This window comes from Protopterus annectens, chromosome 16.part0, assembly GCF_019279795.1.
Source record: "Protopterus annectens isolate FY-2018-M chromosome 16.part0, PAN1.0, whole genome shotgun sequence".
NCBI lineage: Eukaryota > Metazoa > Chordata > Ceratodontiformes > Protopteridae > Protopterus > Protopterus annectens.
In genome coordinates, this window is record NC_056750.1 from 315,749,223 (window position 1) to 315,770,268 (window position 21,046).

General features: G+C 41.5%; 1 protein-coding gene across 10 annotated transcripts in view; it reads right to left on the minus strand.

The window, feature by feature from the left end:
- The window catches only part of CAMSAP1 (calmodulin regulated spectrin associated protein 1), a 1,635,252-nt gene that overhangs the window by 501,060 nt on the left and 1,113,146 nt on the right, over positions 1 to 21,046 (minus strand). For 7 of the 10 annotated variants that reach the window (XM_044057905.1, XM_044057911.1, XM_044057909.1 and 4 more), the window contains one exon: positions 2,722 to 2,899. In XM_044057905.1, coding sequence (XP_043913840.1) covers positions 2,722 to 2,899 — 178 coding nt within the window. The remainder of the gene's footprint in view (positions 1 to 2,721; positions 2,900 to 21,046) is intronic. The other 3 variants (XM_044057912.1, XM_044057904.1, XM_044057908.1) reach the window with 1 other exon arrangement.

Genomic DNA, 21,046 nt, shown 5'->3' on the forward strand with positions numbered 1-21,046 from the left:
AGCACCCTAATATTGGGAGATTTCAACTACCCCACTATTAGCTGGGAAAACTACTCTTGTACCAATTCCTTTTCTCAACGCTTCTTAGAATTCATAAATTCCAATGCCCTGGATCAACTTGTCCACACCCCTACCAGGGGCAATAATATCCTAGACTTAGTAATTACCAACATGAGTGACAGGTGCTCCACACCTGAAGTCAACTCCTTGTTGGTCAGATCCGACCATAAACTAATCATCCTAGAAATCCACATTCCGTCTCCACTAAGGAAACCACAGTAAAAAAACCTTCTCCAAAGCCAACTTTGTGCTTAAGGCAGAAGTGGTCAATTTCACAACACCCGTGCAGATGGACAATACAGTTACCACTGCCGAATCTTATGCAAAAGCACTCTATAAGGGTGCATGGATTGTGCTATCCCTAATAGAACCAAGACGCAGTCTTCTAAAAAAAGGAAACCAATCTGGTGGTCCCCTGCTATAAACAAACTCTACAACAGAAGGAAGAAACTGTTGCAAAAGAGAATAAAATCCCACAAGTGGAGGAGCTCCCTGGTCAGACTTAGCAAGAAGCTGAGATCCCTCATAAAATCCTCCTAGGCGAACTATGAAAACAAGCTGCCACTGACTCTAAGGACAATCACAAACCATTCTACAGCTATGTCAGGAATCTCAATGGCAACCCCCAGATCTGCTCTGAGTTACAGCACAATGGCACAAAATTCACAGAACCAACTGATATCGCCAACATCCTGGCTGATAGGTTCAGTGCCAACTTTAACCCCCTTACCTCCTAAAGGGCCCATATCCATACCAGAAGAATGCAGTGTCCCTGCAATCACAACTGAACAGGTGAAAGCTGCGCTACTGAAAGCCAAGAACACAACATCCATGAGACCGGACAATATTCCTGACTGCATTCTACTAGCCCCCCACCTAAGCACCATGTTCAATCATAGCCTCTCAACAGGCTTTGTACCCACTGAATGGCGCACCGCAACAGTTGTACCACTCCACAAAGGGGGAGCCACCATGGACCCCGGGAACTATCGCCCTATTAGCCTGATGAGCCTGGTCTGCAAGGCCATGGAGCGTATTATCATGGAACTCATAAACAAGGATATTTGTAACCTCCAAACTCTGGATCCCACCCAGTTTGGACTTGTGAAGGGCAGATCATGTCTCCTGAATCTGATCAACTTCTTTGAAACAGTCACCAAAGCTGTGGATGAGGGTAAGGCAGTCCACACAGCCTATCTCGACCTCGCCAAGCTTTCGACACCATCCCCCACTCTGGTATCATAGATAAACTCACCAAGCTGAGTATAAATCCATATGTCACAAGGTGGGTCGCCAACTGGCTCACAGACAGAACCTACACTGTAAAACATTGCGGACTTCAAATCCGACTCCAAACCTGTGACAACTGGAGTACCACAGGGTTCAGTCTTGGGTCCCCTCCTGTTCGGGATCTACTTCTCTGAAGTACAGGCCAACACAGAGAGCCTCTGGCTGACAAAGTTCAAAGATGACTACAAATTGGGTGCCATAGTCAAGTCCCCAAATGACGTGAACATCCTGCAAAAGGGCCTCACTGAGACTGTTACCTGGTGTCAGAGCCATGGCCTCAAGCTCAACATCAAAAAGTGCATTGTCATCCCCTTTGGTAAAAACCATGTACCCATGGACTACCAGATAGGTGGCAGCCCACTTAACGCTGAAGGCATGATAAGAGACCTCGGGAGCTCTAGTGTACAGTAGCCTCTCCTTTGATAATCACATCGCCACAGTAGTCAGGAAATCCTTCTATGTGGCACACCTCATCATGAAAGGGGTCTCCATCCAGGAAAAAAGAAGTCACTGTCCCCCTCTACGCAGTTCTCATCAGACCCATTATAGAGTACAACGCCCCATTTGGAATGTACCTTACTAGGCACCTGCAGCAGCTGGAAAGGCCACAAAAATACCTCACAAAGAGGGTTATGGGACTCAAACAGTTACCCTACGCTGACCGCCTCAAAAAACTCCGGCTTTACTCCATACCATATCGCCTACTCCGAGGTGATCCCTGCCTAACATACAAAGCTATGTCAAACCCTGAGCTGCTGGACATGCTACACCTAAAGAAATCCCAATCCCTCAGAGCCACACGTTCTAGGGCCCTAATGTCTTCACTACAATTAACAGAACTTGCTGGAGGGATAGATTCCTGTTCCAGAGACTTCCCATACTCTGGAACAAGCTACCTATCTATGTCAAGCAGAGTTATTCACTAGCACTCTTCAAGAAAAATCTAGATGAGTGGATGGGTAATAGGAAATTCACCCCAGGAATCACTTTGGTGGCTCTGCTAGACAAGGGCGCAGGTAAATAGTATCCATGGGTGGCGAAAGCCAGAGAACCTTGTTGGCTAGGCTTACATAGGCCCTAGGGCCAATAGCCTAGTACCTACCTATGAATCTATAAACACCTAATTTAACTAAATGGCTGGTTCCTCAGACAACCCACAAAAAGTAAAGTCAGTATGACACACTAACTTTAGTTTGTAACAAAATAAAACTTAAAAGAAGCCTTTCAGAACAGAAAAAAATGAAAATGGCTAAGAAATGAACATTTCTCACACTGCAGACATGCAACAATTAACTTATTTAGTCATAATGTTTTGATGCAGAATTACATACATACACAAAATAAGATGAAGCAAGACAAAGACAGACTTACAGAGATTCAGATTCTTCTGGGTGCAGGTAATACCTGTTGTAAACATCAGATGTGCTCTGAATAGGCATTTGGAGATCTCCAGAAGTTGCTGTTGCAGGACTAACCATAAAACTCCTCTTGGTTGCATTGGAGATAGGAATGGGAGGACGACTACTCTTTTGCTGAAGAATGGATTTTGCTGTAAAAGGATTAAGAAAATTAATTAATTGATGAAAACCTAACTAGAAATAAAAGTAAAGTACTCACTGTTTCGGCTTATCTCTGAAAAGCTCTCTGCAGTGAGTAAAACTGTTATGATTTCCTACCCTGACATCCCCAGCTTGGCACAATTCTGAAGTTTCTCTAGTTCTTGCAGTCAAGTGACACAAGCACTTCTAGTTCACACATATGATGCACAATCTTAGGCAAGAAACACAAACACACTTTCCAGTTAGGAATCCTTGAAATTAAAGAGCACAACCTAAACTACACAAAAAAATGCAACATTACAAAATGACATACACGCCCAGCCTGAGAAGAAAAAAAAATGACATCTGTAGGTGCTGCATGGGCAGGCATCCAAGTACAGGGGAATGGATGTGGGGTAACAAGCAAGATTTATAGACAGCCTTCTCATAGAATAAAATAGATGGGGGGTAATAAGCAAAAGTGGTTTAAGAAAGCAGCATTTTACAATGAGCAGACACCCACCTAATTGCAAAAGAAAAACTGAGCTGAATCTGCAAGTCTATGACATGATCCCCCCCCCAAAAAATTTAATCCTGAAAAAAGAAAAAAAACAGAGATGAATGGACTGGTTCTACAGACAGTTCTGAAACTGCTTTGAGTGAAAATCTGTGTTAGTTATAAGGGGCATTTGATGTCTGTGAAAGACCACATAGGGTTCCTTAAAGATAAAGCACTGTAACTCAAAGAACTAGCAAACAGAGCTGATGGTTACCTGCAATGGCACCTTTGACGACAGGAACTTCACAGCCACTGATTCTTGGCTTTAAACAGAAGCAGTACAGTTTGTCGATCATTAAGTTTAAGTTCCATTGAGGAAACATGGGTATTGAAAGGAAGGGGAAGAGTAAATAAAAAGCATCCACGGTCTGTTTAACTAGCTAGGATTAGACACAATTCTGTTCTCCACATAGGTAAGATGTGCAAAGATGCCAAAAAAATACACAATATAACCATAAAATAATGGAGACTTGATTTAAACAGGTGATTGAGATGGGTTAAGATCACCTATAAGATGCAAGCTAAGGGGATATAAAGCACATCTCTATGCACAAATGAAGACCCCTTTTTTACTTAACAGAATATACATGGTGAGTGAAGGATTCTTAATAGCTTCACTCACCTTGAAGAATCCTGCTGGAAAGGCCCGAATGAAGAGTGTGAAGGAGCAGTCATTTCCTAAAATTGTGTCAGCTGTCATCACATGGACAGGGATTTACTTTGCTTGTACTGAAATACTACTCTACAGTGTCCGAGATGCAAGAACTTAAAACCACACAATTATAGCCATCTCAAGGTAATAAAGATAAGTTCAAGTCTATTGTTGAATTTAAAAATGAGGTGTGGTATCAGAAGAAATGTAAAAAGTCAAACTAGAATCTTCTCTGCCATAGAAATATGACAGAAAACAGTTGCCAATTCTCCTTTGCCCTGTGAAGCAAAGTATAATAAGGAGAGGGAGCACATTCACTAATATGGTGAACAGGCTTCTCTCTTTCATTACCCACAATTCTAGGAGACATATTCTGCTGCAAATCACAGTGTCTACCAATTCTATTTAATCAGCCATGTATTTTAAGAAGGATAACCCAGTCTAAAGTGCAAATTATTTAGTTTTTACTTATCATATTATGGACTCTCTGACTGGAACAAGAGGTGAATTGGCCTTAGCTCCCATTCAAGAGCTTTTAGGAAACAAACTACCCTCAGCTCCAGATGGTATATGTGAAATCCTATTTCTTCTTCCCTACATAAGGGATGAGCCCAGGTGAGCTCAGCAAGCCTTCAGCAAGACATTTATCGTCAATCAGAAGGTGCAAAGATGTTTGGTTCCAGGAAGGGAAGGTGTTCATGCTATGACTGGTGTGAAGTATCCACCATTCTAGAACCTGATGATAGCTGACTGACACCAAAAGCAGGAGTCTGTGAGGGCATAACAGCCATTAGCCACTGACACCTCATTCTCCACAGCAATACCTGCATGCTCAGGCAAATGAATATAACTGTGAACATAGTGGTTTACACAAGTACCAAGAGATGAGATGAAGAAAAGTGAGCACACAACCCCCACTGTTACCTCACTGAGGTTGCCATGGTTCTCATTTTTGATTCCTTAATGGGCAGGAATAAAACAAACAAAAAAAAAAACAGGCCAAAAATTATGTAACTAATAAAGGTAACCCTCTGAGGTGGATCCATGGTGACCCATCCCTCCACCTCAGGGTGTGCAATCAAGGAATGAACCAGCAAAGGTTATTTCCAGAGAATCTCCTTGATGAAATAACCAACATTCAGTCATTTAACTACGGAAACACAAGTTCTTTGCTCTGCAAGGCCTCTGCAACAATGCCACCACCTTAATAAAGATACTGAGGGCAGAATCTCGACCATCAACAAACAATTTTTACTGAGAGAGAGAATAGATGAAACTTCCAGTGCAGACCACAGACAATGATATGCCACAAGATATCCATCATATCCAGTGATACTACCAAAGCACCATGCAACAGTAGTAATTAAAGATCTCCTGGAGAATCAGTATCCTTATCTGAACAAACAACTGGGATTACTGATGTCCTTGAGGTCCAAAATAGAAAGGACACATTAATATCATTCAGAACAAGAAAATGACAAGAGCAGAACACTCAGCGTTTTTATGATGGAGAAATTGTAGTTATTAGTTACCACAATGCTGGATCCTTTCTGATACAATTCATGGATGGTCTGACTTGGCAAAACTAGTGCTCCTGTCTCTATCCCTTTAAGAATTATTTCTCATAATGCCAGTGTGGGTGGAGACACCTCAGATCGAGTTTGATGCCAGTCAAGAAAAATGATTCAAGACAGTGCATGACAAAATGGGAAATATTCTTCAGGTCTAACAAAGTGGCAATCTGGTACGGGGAGCAGAGGGCAGGTTGTCATACAGGGCAGATATGAATGAAAGGACCCAGCTAATGCATTCTATTTATTCCACTCATCTGTTCCAACATATACATCAGAATCTTGAGCTACAAGATATCTGGCTGACATCATGAAAGGAAGCCCTTGAGAAGAGTGGCTCCAAAGAAAGGCCTAGCCATCACCATAACACCTACTTTGCAGTGCTTTACAAAAGTATGCAATGTAGACCATGCTGCTGCTGTACAAATATTGTCAACCGATCTTCTGGAATGAGCCCTTGGTTTTGCATGGCAAAGGGTGACTGTGAACTGAGTAGCTATGACACACACAACTGGAAAGCTACCTTCACAGGCTGGCTTTGGATACCTGTGACCCCAATTTATTGACTGCAAAGGAAACAAAGAGCTGTGGATCTTTCCTGAAAGATTTGGTTCTGTGAACGTTAAAATCTAAGTTGCTTATGCATGTCCAGAATATATAAAATATATTCACCTTTATTTGAGTGATTTTGAAAAAAAGACTGGCAAGTGAATAGACTGATTCATGTTTACTTCAGAAAACACCTTGGGGGGAGTGGTACAAAGTGACATTCTGTCCTTGTGAAAGACCAAATACGGGACTGAAGAAGACAGGGCTTGTAGTCTGGATACTCTTCAAGCAGAAGTGATGACCACCAGAAATAAGGTTTTGCAGGACAGAAACTTCAAAAGTGCAGAGAATGCTGATTCAAATGGAGGTTTCTTTAACACTTCCAGCATGATATTGATATCCCATGGTGGCACTTGTTCTCAAAATGGTAGCCAGAATAATAAGACTCCCATGAGAAGGATCCTGCAAAATTTGTGAGAAGTCAGGAAGTGGGCTTCCTGACCAACACGAGAGTTGCTAATGGCTACTAACTGCATTTCAGTTGTAGAGAAGCTGGACTCAGAGTTAAACGTTAGCTAAAAAGCACAAGATGTCTGGAAGAAGAGCAGAGAAAAAGGGTCACTGTCTTACAAAAATGGAAAACTCACAAAACATTTCCACTTCCTGCACTAAAGCTTGTGGGTACTCCACTTGAGAGGCAGAGAGAATTCTAACTAAATCAGTGGATAAAGATGTGTTACTGGCCCATCAGTAGAAGGGGAGAAACCAAGTGGTTAGTCTAAGGCTGTGAAGGTCTGAGTGGGTCCTCCCTTATGGGTGGGAAAGAAGATCCTGTCTGGGATCCAAGATCCAGGCTAGATTCCCTGATGTGAGAATTTAGGAAGGGGAATCAAATATGCCAGGGCCAACAGGAAGCAATAAGAATCACAGTAGTTTTGCATCTAACTGTTTTCTGCAAAAATCTGGGAATTAGGGCCAAAGGAGGATAAGCATACAGTAGCTTGAAAGGCTACTGCTTGACGAGAACATATCTTGCGGGTTGTCCCTCTGGAGGGATCATAGCAAAGAACTTGCAGCACTTGGTGTTAGATGGGAAAGCAAACAGACTGCAGTAAGACTAGTCCCATGGTCAAAAATCTGTTGTGTCACTGCTGGATGCTGCCACTGATGCATTAGGATGGACCTGTTTAGCCTGTCCACAAAGCAATAGAGTATTGCAGAAATGTGCACTGCAACTGTAAAGCAGTGTGAAGTAATCACCCAGCACCACACCCTCACTGCCTCCTGGCATAAGGGGGCAAGGTCTGGGTCCCCCCCTGCTTGGTGAATTACCAAACAATAGTCATGGTCTGTCTGTACAGAAATCACCCATGGAAGAAGGTAGTCCTATAGTTCCTGCAAAAGAACTGCCCTCATCTCCTGGACACGGATGTAAAGGTTGGCCTCTACTAGACTCCATCATCCCTGGACCACACGGCCCCTGTAATGCTCCCCACCTCACCCCAAGGAGAAGGTGGTGGTGGTCACTACTGCTGATGATGGTTATAGGACAAAATGCCTGCAGGGGGAATTTGGCCACCACGGTAACTGCTCCCTGCAAAGGTTGGCTATAATAATTATGGCTAAAAGAGAATGAGAAAGCGGAGACCCTTGAACCTTTAGGATCCACTGCAGAATCCACATGTTGAAAGTGAGCAAACTATTCCATCAGAATAGATGAGACCATTAGTCCCAGAACTCGGAGGACTATGGCAGCTGCAGGTGCACTGGAGAGGGGGAGGGTCTGGGTGGCATTCCTTAGCATCTGCATCCTGTCTGAGAAAAATTACACTATCAACATGGATGTGAACAGATGATAACCAATGAACTGAATGGCTTGTACTGGTTGAATGAACTGAATGGCTTGTGTTGGGTGAAAAATTGATTTCTGATAGTTTATGGATATGCAAAGATTCCACTGTCATCCAGATAGACATACTCGAATCCCATGAAGTAGGTGAGCTGCTACAATGGCTATACACTTGGTGAACACTCAAGTGGCTGAGGTTAGACAGAAGGGCAGGGCCTTGAAATGGAAGTGACTGTCTCCCAAGCAGAAGCAAAGAAATGTCCAGGACACTTGGCAAATTTTGATATGGAGTTAGGTGTCCTGGAGAACAACAGACCATATCCAATAGTTTTGCCTGAAGGCAATGCAAAATTGACTGCATCATGACCATCCTGAACTTGGTTCTTCAAATACAGATGACAGACTTCTGAAATGGGCCTGAGGTCCTTATTTTAATTTGGAACCCAAAGGAACCTGGAGTAAAATCCTGAATCTGTCAGATTTAGTTTGACCTGCTGGATGGTTATTTTTTGAATTAAAGACAGCATTTTTATTTTGGCTGCCTTTAGCTGATGGTATGGTACATCTAGAAGTGGTCATCTCACTTTGGAGGAAGAGGTATAACCTCTACAAATTATCCTTCTTACCCACTCATCCTGTGTGATGGCCACACATGCAGGAGGGTAGAGGGACAAATGACCCCTAACTGCCTCCAGAGGACAGCATTTAGGCAGCCCTTTATGGAAGGTGGGGTTGCCTTTCAGAAAAAAGAGTATTCCTGGTCCTACAACCCCCCCCCCCCCATCTCTGGGTTTGCATCCATTGAAGGAGTTACCCCTGCCAAAAGTTGACGCAAATGGCTGATGCTTGGGTTCCCTAAATCAGAGTCATTTGGGTCCCTTTTGGTTCTGCTGTGTGATCTTTACAGGATCTCACATTTAACTCCTAAGGTAGAAAGCATTTTGGCATCCTGTTTACACTTCTGCACTCTCTCTGTTACAGAAGAACCAAACAAATATAATCCTTCATAAAGGATATTAGCAAGGACACCTTAAAGTTGTCCACAAAGTCACACAGGAGCAGCCAATCCTGCTGCCGTATTGTGGCACCTGCTCTTGCAGCCCTACTGTGCATGAGATGCATGAAGAGTTTGGTAATATTTATCATCTTGCTCGGTGAAGTTTCTGACCTCCTCCTGGAGTGCAATGTAGGTGGTCTTTTGTGCCAACCCCCGTGAAAACAATTCATAAGTTGTGTATATCAAGGCCCTATGTGCAAAAGTGCCTGAAGCATACACCTGCTTCCATCATATGTTCATAGCCCTGTATTTCTTACTTTGCAGATGGACAATAGTTGTATCCTCAAGTTAGTTCTTTCTTAGTAGCCACGGCCACAATAATGGAATCAACCAATGGACTCCTAGCCTAATGCTGTCTGTCTTTAGAGAGTGGCCTCAGAATTTTTTCAGCTTCCAAAGCATCTATTCACGTGTGTTTGGCTCGTGCCATGACCTCCTAATGGTCAGACTAATTGGATGGTCTGTTGGAGGGACCACTCAAGAAGTAGAAGGTGCTGAGCCATAGGCCTCAAAAAGAACTTTCCTGTTTTGAGAGTGAAGGTTTGTGCAGCAGGATCTCCTCTGTCACATCAGTTTAAGGATCTCGCTGAAAGTGGTGAATTCTAAATTGGACTGTGGGGGTCCCTCCTCAATGCTCAGAGTCAGTGTATGAAGTGACTGACTATGATGGGAAGTTAATATGCTTCATCTTACACATCCTCTTTCTTGGAACATTGGGGAGTATGGCCCGACTCCATAGGGGTCCCCATCAGTTTATCGAATGCACTACTTATTGAACACCTCTTAGTCGAATTCTATTAAGAGAAATCTTATTCAGATCATTCCAGCAAAGTTCTTCCCAGGGGAAAAAACAGTGAGCCATCATCGGGGATTTGCCCTTTTCCCACTGTAGTGGGATCTCAAAGTTGGCATATTTAGTAAGGGGAGGTGTGGGGGCCACAGCCCCCCACAACAGTGAGTTTTAAATAGAGCTGTTTTTGTTGCTGTCACTGGGTTGGCCAACTGTTTTTTTCCCCCTAAGAAAAATTTTGCTGAAACAAACATTCGACGAAATAATATTTCGCTTAATAGAATTCGATGAAGAGGTGTTCAGTAAGTAGTGCATTCGGTAAGTAGTGCGTTTGATAAAGTGATATAGACCCACTGAGCAGTGCTTATGAGACCTGACCCTTGTCTCTGACCCATTAATACACACTGAGGCAGACGCAGAAAACAGAAGACAAGGAGTCATGGGGTAGAGCCAACCTCATAGATTTCTGAATATATCCAAGAAGCCAGCCTCATTAACTGGATCCACTCCTCCTAAGGGAGAGTGAAACAAAACAGGGTATCCCCCCAAAACAAAAAGGTGGAAGGCTCAGAGGTGGGGGATTGGTGTCAATGACTCTGACAAAGCTGCCATACCAAACAACTCCAATGAAGGTCCTGAAGACAAGGTGTCACATTGATGGCCCTGAGACATACTCTGATCTAAGACAGCCATGTGTGTCAATCAGATCCTTTGAGTGCCAAACTACAGACTGTCCCAGGACTTGTTCAGTAGCCACCAATTCTGAAACATGAACTGTTAAATTTGAGATCTACTATACGAGATACTTAGCCAGCCCTATCCAATCTCGATACCAAAGCAGACAGGAGGAACCCATCTCTATGTGTGTCTTAAAAAAAGCTTGTATTGTGTAATCCAGATATGCTCTGAACACATTTCTGTAACATCTGATGGACTGAAATGAAGAGCACATATCAAGATACCTGTAGCTGTTTTTTTTCACAGCCAGTGGGGTCATAGAACTACTCAACCTCAAAGTTCACAACTGTTTTACTGTGCATTCTTTTATACATGTCTGTATTCTTTCCCTTTCCTGTAGCCATAAATATTTTGAACTTTTTGTATTATGAAGTTGAAGAAATCTGATAACCACAGAGAATAACGTCACCGATTAGAATGACAGGAGTGGATTTCTCTTTGTAGTTTTTTAAATCATACCACATTTTTCCACAAATTCTGATAAGTATGGAGAACTAAAGATGAGACTGCTCTGAACAATGCTGTGAGAGAAACAAAAAAAAAAAAACAAAGGAGATGCTATGTAGAAGCACATGATGGCATGTAGAACCTTCATAAATATGAAAACTACATCTAGGAATCATCAAAGAGCAAAAGTCTCATCAGATACTTTGAAAGAATACAATGAAAAACCAAGGTCTGAAATTCCCAAGTAAGCAATGTGAGGAAAGTGATGTGAGGAAACCTAGAATGCATGGCCATGAAGAGCTAGGACCATGCATAATGGCAAGGACTAAGCCCAAGGTCAAGCCCCAGAAGCTCAATCCCAATCCCACTTCCAGGAAAGAGACTAGAGCCCTGGATGTACATGATGAGCAAGTTGATCAGCTCAAAACACCCTACATAAGGCTCCTAAACAAGGTCCGAATAAGGAAATCAGATCAGAAAATCCTGCAGCAGACCGCTAAAAAAGAACTTAGAAATGCAATAATCTTAAAAGATTTTGCAACAGACCACTAAAAGTCCGATTATGGTCAAGGGGTTCTGAGTACCCTAATAATGATCTTGCATCAGGCCTGTGATTTCAAGAGGACATTTTTTTATCACTGCAATGCTGGAGCAGTGAGAAGAAAATAGATGGCCTGTGCAAGCTGTGAAAGGAATGTCACCTTCATTGACAGAGATGCCAGGTCATGACAAAGTCAAATCTGAACATTCTGGAAAGTAAAAGGAAAAACACTTGGGTGTCAAGATTATCAGGCTGAGGTTGAAGCTAACAGCACTGAGGGCAGGGTTTGACCCTGAATGAACCTGTAGAGTCCAATGCAGTATCAGATGTTGAAAGAAGTGAAGGCAGAGGCCGATAATATGGACACAGACTTTGGCAAAGCAAAGGTTGACTCCAGAGGGACCCTGCCAACAGCCAAGGAGAAAAGCTGATGAGAAAAAAATTCCCCAAGACAAGTGGAGCTAAAAAAGGACATCTGGTGACTAAGGTTATAATATAGGAAGGCATCAACCACGAGGAAAGGATCCAGCCCAAATTCCCAAAAACGAAAGGCAGATATGATGGGTCTAACTGCTGCTACTGCTGAAAAGGGGCTGGTGGATGAACCAGTCAAAAACACAAGCAAAATAAGCTTGGCACCAAGCCTTAAATATCAAGAATGTGGCAGAAAATTACCAAAAGCCTGAAACTCAAACCAGAACAACAGGCACTGAGAAAAATCTTTTGACATCACGATGGAAAAGGTCAACTGAACTGAAAATAGAAACTTACCACAACATTAGACGTTCAAATGATCACTGCTACAGTAGCCTTAGATACATGGGTTATAACCTGTCAAGGATATTACACTAAGCCAGCCAGCTACCAAAGCATCAGGACACCTTCCACATGTTCAAACAGTTAGTCAAGCTTGAGTTGAGCTGCCTAAAATCACAGGTTTGGGCACCAAGCCCTTCACAGCTTTCATGCAAACAGAGAGATAAAAATATACACTCTAGAAAAAACAAAAAAACAAAAAGAGGGATGGTGGAAGGGAGCGGCTATTGCAGCAGTGATCTCTCCTACATCTACTGTTCTGGTAAGTTAACTTACACAACTGTACTACATTCATCACATTGATCACTGCTGCATTAGCCTTAGTTACATGGGTAGATTAGCTTAACTTACTACATTTGAGAGGTACAAGGAGAAGGGTCCAGGAGCCCCTGGAGAATGGTCCTAGCAAAACCTGATCTTGACCTAGAGAAGGAATCAAGTTTGTAGTGCTTTGTAAAAGCATGCACAGATGACCAAGTTGCTGTTTCTACAATACTTTTGGAATCTAACCCTATCCAAAAAGTCATAGATGAAGCTAAGGCCATGGCAGAGTGGGCCTTGACCTTGCCTGGAATAGTTTTGTTGTTATTAGAATAACAAAAGGTAATAGCCTGAGATAACCATTTGGAAATAGTCTATTCTGACACAGGTTGTCCTCTCTTCTTACTTTTGTAAGAAATGAACACATGATCCACGGATCTGAAAGAATTTGTTCTATCAAGGTAGTACCAGAGTTGTCTGTGGACATCCAAGGTATGGAGTATACTTTCTCCCTTACTTTTAGGTTCAGGAAAGAAAATGGGGCAATGGTTAGTTTGTCTTAAAGTAAATGCTGATACCACTTTAGACATAAAAGACTGATTAGTTCTCAAAGAAACCCTGTTTCTGTGCAAAATGAGATAGAACTGACTCACTGCATGAGCCTGAAACTCAGATACTCTTCTTGCAGGGGTCAGAGCAATCAGTAAGACAGTTTCCGTGTTAAGAACCTCAAGCCAGATGAGCTGGTTCAAAATTATTCTCTAACATAAAATTAAGGTCCCAAGTAGGAGCCACCAGTTTTCTAAGAAGCCTCTTATGCAAAACCCCTTTCAAAAACATTTTGACACAAGAATGCATTGAAAGAGGAGATCCATGGGCAGACATCTTGAAATGGACACTAAATAAACCTTGATGGAGCAGAAAGAAATGTCAAAGGATAATACCTCACACAAATATTGTAAACCACAGAAATACTCGGCATGAATGGGTGCCGGTTATGTTATTGGCACCAAGAAGAAAACCTTTTTCATCTGCTAATATATGATTTTCTAATTGCAGGCTTTCTTGCTTCTGCTACATGTCTTTGGTAAACAGGTGCCTAAAGGGAATTAAGACCTTATCATTTAGTCAACTGAAGATGACTGGGGTCACGGTGTATCAAACACCACTGTTCATGTGACAGTAGATCTATTCTGTGAGGAGTCGTGTGGTAATTGCCCCTGCCCATTTTCAAAAGAGGAGAGAATCACTGTTAGCTGGGATATTAGGAAGTCATCACAACGATTCAATGGGATTCCTTCTGAATCTTTAGAAGTACCCTAGATATCAACAGAAAGGGCATTCGTGTCGAAGGAAAAAAGGTCTGTATTATCTTGCTGAAAGCTGTTTACAGAGAATATGGCAACATCAACCCTTAAACAGTGAAAACCCACTAACGTGAACGGCCAGATCAGCGATTTTTTTCCCCAGGGAAAATAAATTGCTTGCCCGTTGCCGTGAAATTGTCCTTTACCCCACAATAGTGCGATTTTGGAGTTGGTATATTTAATGGGGGGGGGGGGGCACAGCCCCCCACTTTGTAGTGATTCAGGTGGTGTCGTGTTTGGCTGGGTGGGAAAAAAATCAGTGACCTGGCCATTCATGTTAGTGAGTTTTCGCTGTTTCAGGGTCAATGTCGTATTCTCTGTAAACAGCTATCAGCAACATAATACAGATCGAGGAAAAGACAAGGCATCTGTCTTTTCAGGCCTTCTGGCATGGAGTCCTGGAACAGAATTTTGCCAGCTGATTGTTTGAAGAGAAGGAAAAGAGGTCTACTTGAGTTTCTATTTTCAGGGTCTCTCTCTGTCCTGCTCAGCTTGTCTGCCACACAACTTTGTTCTGACGGGATATAGGATGACTATAGATTGAAACTGTACAGTGAAGCTATATCCCAAGCTAACATGGCTAGTCTGCAAAGGGAGTAAGACTTGGTTCCTCCTTGCTTGTTGATGTATCACATAACTGTGGTATTGTCTGTAACAACTTGAAGAGGTCCAGGGGACCAAAGATGATAAAATCTGTTAAGTACCTTGATCAGAGCACACATCTCCTTTATATTTATGTGCTTACATCTGTCCTTGGTGTCCCGAACACCTTGTACTTTTATCTTACCTGAAACTGGTCCCCAAGCAAAGTCAAGGGTGTCTACGGTGGCAGACTGCTTCAGAGCATAAGAGGAGAAGGGGAGACCTGGATTTAGGGATATTTGCTGTATACACCAAGTGATTTCTTTTCTGAGAAATCTCAGAATTGGGATTTTAAAAGATAAAGGGTGTTGGTGCTTGGTCCAAACAGACTTCAAATAGCATTGTATCTTTCTCATGTGGAGACTTGCCAAGGGTGTCACAACAATTATAGATGCCATGACACCCAAAATCCTGAGCTATTCTCTCGTAGTGATATCAGCCTAAGTGGAAAAGCCTACAAACAGATCTAGTTTTTCCTGGGGAAGAAATGCTCTTTGAACTGAGATGTCTAGCAGACATGCCAGGAACACAATCCTGTGTGAAGGAGTTGAGAAAAATGTTTGAATGTTCTCTTGGAATCCTAACTTGTGTAAGAGATCTCTCACCCAAGTGAGAGATTTCTGACATTTTGAAAAATATTCTGCAAAGATAAGTTGCCTCAGTATGGAAAACTGTGGATACGCTATGGCCTGCAATGAGCTATAAATGCAGCTAGACACTTTGTGAACACTCTTAGTGCAGTGGATAGTCCAAAGGGTAGGGCAGAAAACTGATAATGTGATCCAGATGCACAGGACCCTAAGAAACACCTGAAGTATGTGATGACAATTATCTTTTAAATCTAGTGTTACGAGAAAACGTAACTGGGGAGGAAGGAGTAACAGGTTGTGAAGTGACAGCATTATGAACTTGGGGACTATCACAAATTGGCTTAGAAAAGAAGGATCCAGAATTGGTTTCCAAGCACTTTCTTTCTTTTGCACCAAAAACATTTTTGAATAAAAAATCTTATCCAACCTGGGAAAGATGAACTGGTTCGATCATTCCCTGACACAGCATGTGGTAAATGACAAGCTGAAACAGAACAGTCTGATCTGGTGGATGAGAAATTTACTCCCTTAAAAGGAGGAATTTCCTCCCACCGCCATCTGTAGCCTTGATGAATGATCTTCAAAATCCATTTGTCTGAAACTACTATCTGTAGCTAAACAGAAAAGTGGAGATTCAAACTTTCTGGAAGGGAAAAGGAACTGCCGGGGGATGGGGTAACATGGTCTTAAATAGTCATTCTGAGTTGTTGGACTGTCCTTGGTTTGGGGTTTCATGTATTCTTTTTGGAACCTTCTCTGCTATTTCTTTTTAAACGTCTGTTTACCAGCATTTTGCTGAGACTGTTTACTTTGTTTCTTAACAAAATTGGATGAGGGGTTAAAGAATTGCTTAGATAATTTGGTAAAGGAGGGCTGAAAATTTTTGAAGAGATTCCCTGGATCAACTTAACTATCTCATCACACATTATGATAATTTCTGCAGCAGAGGAACCAAAAACTAAATCTCTATCCAGAGGAGAATTTGAAATCTAATTTTTCACGTATTCTAGGAGGCTGTGAGCCAGGCAAACCACAAAACAGTATCAAAACAGTATCAGTCCTGAGAGAAGTACCAAGAAAGTCATGCACTTACTTTAAACAATGAGCTGTGATCTGCAAAACTAAAGAAATTAAAACAATTTAAAGCAAATTTTCCCTCACAAGAAGAAACTGCAGACAAAACATTCCTCATGCATTCACTATTAGACAGAATATGCGTTAACATGTGAGCTTGACAATCCAAAATTCTGAAAATCAAGTTGCAGAAGCATACACTGTATAGTTTAAAGTTTCCCGAATCATTGTAAATAATACACATACAAGAAACATCAGAAGAGTGAATAGAGTTAGTGCTTTGTTCTAGCCTACTCTCACCTTCCCCCTGTGATGTCTCTGGTAACCCCGATTCTGGTTCTGATTCTGGTGCCCTTGCAGTAATATTTTTGTCTAACACATTAATTTCATGCATTAATTTGTCCATTTCCACAGTTTCATGCTTGATCAGTACCTCCATAAGTTCACAGCCGTGACTATCAAATAACTTAGGCAAATCCAAATGTAATGTAGATCCATCCAGTCACTAGGCCTGTTGGAAACTTCCAACATCTCAGTCCTTTAGAAATTTCAGAAATCTGCAATCAGTAACCGTCGAGCAGTAAGCAGTCGTACCGGACATCGTCTTACTGTCAGGCGACAACGCTACCGCAGCACCACCACCGCAGGTCAGTTTTGTGGCAAAACAGTAAGGATCAAATTTAGTAAAGAATGACAGGCATTTGAGTTTCAGACTACATATCCTTCAATAAATGCATGATACACAGTAGACCTTTTATTCTAGCAGCTTTCTAAGTTTCTAAGAGCAGTATTTAACGTGTAGAAAAAAAGAAACTTTTTTTTACTTGTAAACTGTAGCAAACTACTTGCTACAATTTAACAAGCAGATGCTACAGTTTGGACCATACACGGAGTACAAAAGTGCACAGGTTTGACTGCAAATGTAATACTGTCTTTTACAAGCCGGTATTGCAAGATCATGATAGGGTGATTGCATTGTTCCCTGTCCACCCACCCTAGCTACACTACTGTTACAGCCAAGGGAAACATTTAATACATTTTTTTTCAAAGACATCTCTGCAGCTTCTAGTCTCACTGGCTAAGCACTGAGATTGGCTCAGGAAAGTTTATGTCATGCCTCTCAGCTGTTTCGATTTTCGTCTCACAATTTGAGTCTGTTCCTCATAAAATTTGTGGTTTTCTGATTTTTTATGGCAAAGCAGTAAGGATCAAATTTACTAAATAATGACTGTCATTTGAGTTTCAGACTACATATCCTTCAGAAAAATGCATGATAACACCAGACCTTTTATTCTAGCAACATTCTAAGTTTATAAGAGCAATATTTAAAAATGTGTCGCTATTTTTGGGGCTTTGCCCACCAATTATTTTTGTCTTTGTCCAAAAAAAAAAAACATTCAAGAAGAAGTAGAGAGCACTATGTGAAGGAGGAAAACAAAGCACTGAGTGCGTTATTCCACAGGGAAGTAAAAGAGGACTGAAATACAGTGCAGAAACCTGACCATAGGCGGGACCTGTTAGAAATCATTACTGATGTCACAAACAGGGAGGTGATAAACTAAGTGGGTGGCATTGTTTTCAGCTTTGGTCCGAGGCAGAAATGTGATTTCAGTAAGGGGAATAGTGTCCCTTTAAAACTAAAGAAGAAAGACTGAAGGGAGAAAAAAAGAATACCAGCACCTATTTACAATCCCAATTACACTTAAAAATAACAGAGAAAACTTTAATGTATAGCATGCAAAGAAAACCATACATTGCAGAAACAGTACTATTAAGAAAAATGCTTTCTTTGCTTACAGCTAACTTTCTCCCCTCTCTTCCCCTCCCCAAAGCATTTTCCGAACATTAATGACATGAAGTAGGGCAGATATTTTAGACTCCCCCACAAGTCCAACAAATTCTGAAAAAGGCCAGTATTTCCAGATTTTCTTGTTTTGTCACATTTCACAAATATAATTATTGCATTTTAATCCCACATTAAGTTAATGGTTGTATTACCATTCATCTCCATCTCCCAGGTCCTATCTCTGCTTCTTTTCCAATGTACTCTCAGTTCTTTTAGTCAACTGTTTTGCTCCCTTCCTTCTATCCAACATTTTCCGTTGAAAGAGTGGAAAAGTTTCACGGGTACAGCCTCTCTGCGGTCTTTATTATGAGAAGAAGAAGCAGAATCTCCTTAGGTTTCCCAGCTCACTTTTTGTTGGACAAATTTTTATATTTCCTCCTTAGCATGTACTTCATGAAAAAGTGATTTTGTCCCTCCAGGGAATAATATCTTGAAGACAGCTGGGTACAGCAGTTTGAATCTCTCCCCTGCATTTTGACATTCCCTGAATAGTGGAAGGAGTTTACTGCTCTTCTATCTGGTGTATGATGAGTAATCATTCTCCACAAACACACTGCTGTCTTTCACTTTTAGTATTTTGGCCTTCTGCCACAGTTTTGTCAGAATCAACTCCTTTTGCTGGTAGGATTGCATATTTACTATTTAAGGTTTAGGTTGCTTTCTCATAGCCAGGTTTGGAACATGCACACAATGTGCCCTTTCAACTAACAACTCCTGCTGTGGAATACCAGTCCAGTTGCTTATTTGTCCTTTCATGAAATTAATGTATCCTGTTCCTTCCAGCTTCTCTGGTATAGCTGAAAATCTCAGGTTTTCCCTATGTGTTCTATCCTCTAATTCTATTATTTTTGAAACATCTCTTCCTAAGCAGTGTCATATTCAGCCAGCTTTCTCTTCATTTCAACCTTGATTTTTGCAGCTTTATCACCTTATCTGAATATCTGTGTAAAGCTTCTTCCATTTTTCAAGCTTTTTGTTGTTTGTGTTGATGTACTCCATCAGTGCTTCATTTATTTTCAAAAATAGCAACATTTTATTGTGTTCTTCTTCCCTATGGATCATCATTGTTCTATTAATTTTGTCAGATATTGAGCTGTCCCCTCCACAAAACCAAAATTGATCCCTATCAATGTTGACAACACATTTGCCAGTCTCTTAGTATAGATATAAACACAATGTTCTTTGTGTTTTTATCTATACTAACTAAACTATACTAAACCGACAGCGAGGTACATCGTGGTCAGGGCCTAGGTAAGGAATACAGTACGAATGAAAATCTTTATGAAGTATTTGCTAAGAAATGCAATTATTTACTTTTATTGACATCGGATAGAGCAAGAAAAAGTTTCTCCAACGGGGTACTTAGCTTTTAGTTGAAGACTTCGTTCTGAAACTCGAAAACAAAAATTTCAGGAGTTGGCTGACCGGCACTTGTGAACTGCTTCTGGCACCGCATGGCAAGAAAAACTGATGTAATGACGTCGGCTGCTTGTTTTATACCCCTGACGTCACGGAAGAAGAGACAGCAACCGATGTAGGACCCAAGACTTTGTTAATCAGGCCGACTGAGGGCTACTGCAAGCAGATAACCCAAATGTAATGACTGCAACAGTGAATACACTCGAACATCTACATTTATGGTAAGCATACACAACTGTACTTTGTAAGTGCAGTCTCCTTTTTATGCATTTGTTTTGCTGCCATCTAATGGCTACTCAGAAGATGGCAGGCAGGAGTGATATTTGTAATCAGGAAATAACAGTTTTTTTTCCTTGAATGCTGAAGTAGAGAAAGAGACAGCTAGGAAGTACGCCCAATAGAGATGAATTGCCAGAAAAACAAAAAGAAAGTCTGCTGTTAGCTCTTATGAAGAGTACCTCCCAATGTGCTCATATTTTCCCCATGCCTAAATCTACTGCATATTTCAAAATGTTTATTAGTTCTCTGGTCATCTGACTTAAATGTGGGATTTTAAATGTAATTGTCATATGCATTGCCCCCCCCCCCCCATTTTGTTGTTTAAAATAGCTAGCTTTTGGCTGTAAAGGGCATTTTGATCAGTTCACTCACCTGATAAAAATGGTAAAATGGAGTTTGGGATGCAGAGGAGTAAAGTATGACGGCAGCCCAAATAATTTGGGAATTGGCTGGTTAGGAAAGAAGGGAGTAAGTGGACAGTGCCATCTCACCTGTGCTGTTGTGGGTGAGGTAGTATAGCCAACTGCAGTGCTGCATCCTGCCCAAGAGGGTGGTGTATGACATGCAGCATATCAGCTGGGGACATGTACTTGATTCTTCCAAGCTGCATTAATGCAGTAGCATTTGGTGTATATGTGATTGACCATGTATGCACACAAAGTTTGGCATAGTCTATCCTTGCATCTGTGGGCATGTGTGTCAGCCAGAATGGATGGAATTAGGGCCTGGAAGCAAAAAGTCTTATCATAATTTCTTGGATGATGGCTGCAATGTGATGAGGAATAAATGGACTTGTCGGTGTCAGGGCTTTGTGTGCCAAGGACTGAGAAGAAAAGATGGGAAAAAAAAAAAAAAAAGAAAGAATGGGGCTAGCATGCTCTATGGTTGTGCATGGTTCTCACTGCCATATGTTTGAGTAACATCAAAAGGTTGATTGTGCTTGGTTATCTAATCTGACACTTCCTCTTCAATCCCCTAGTGACAACTCTGTGATTGACTTCTGGAATGAGTGGGTATACTCCTGTAGCCTCCTTCAAGTTATAGAAGGCTCATGTTAAAGTTCAAGAGACTTCCACATGTGGCCATCTTTTACCAGGAAAAATATACATTG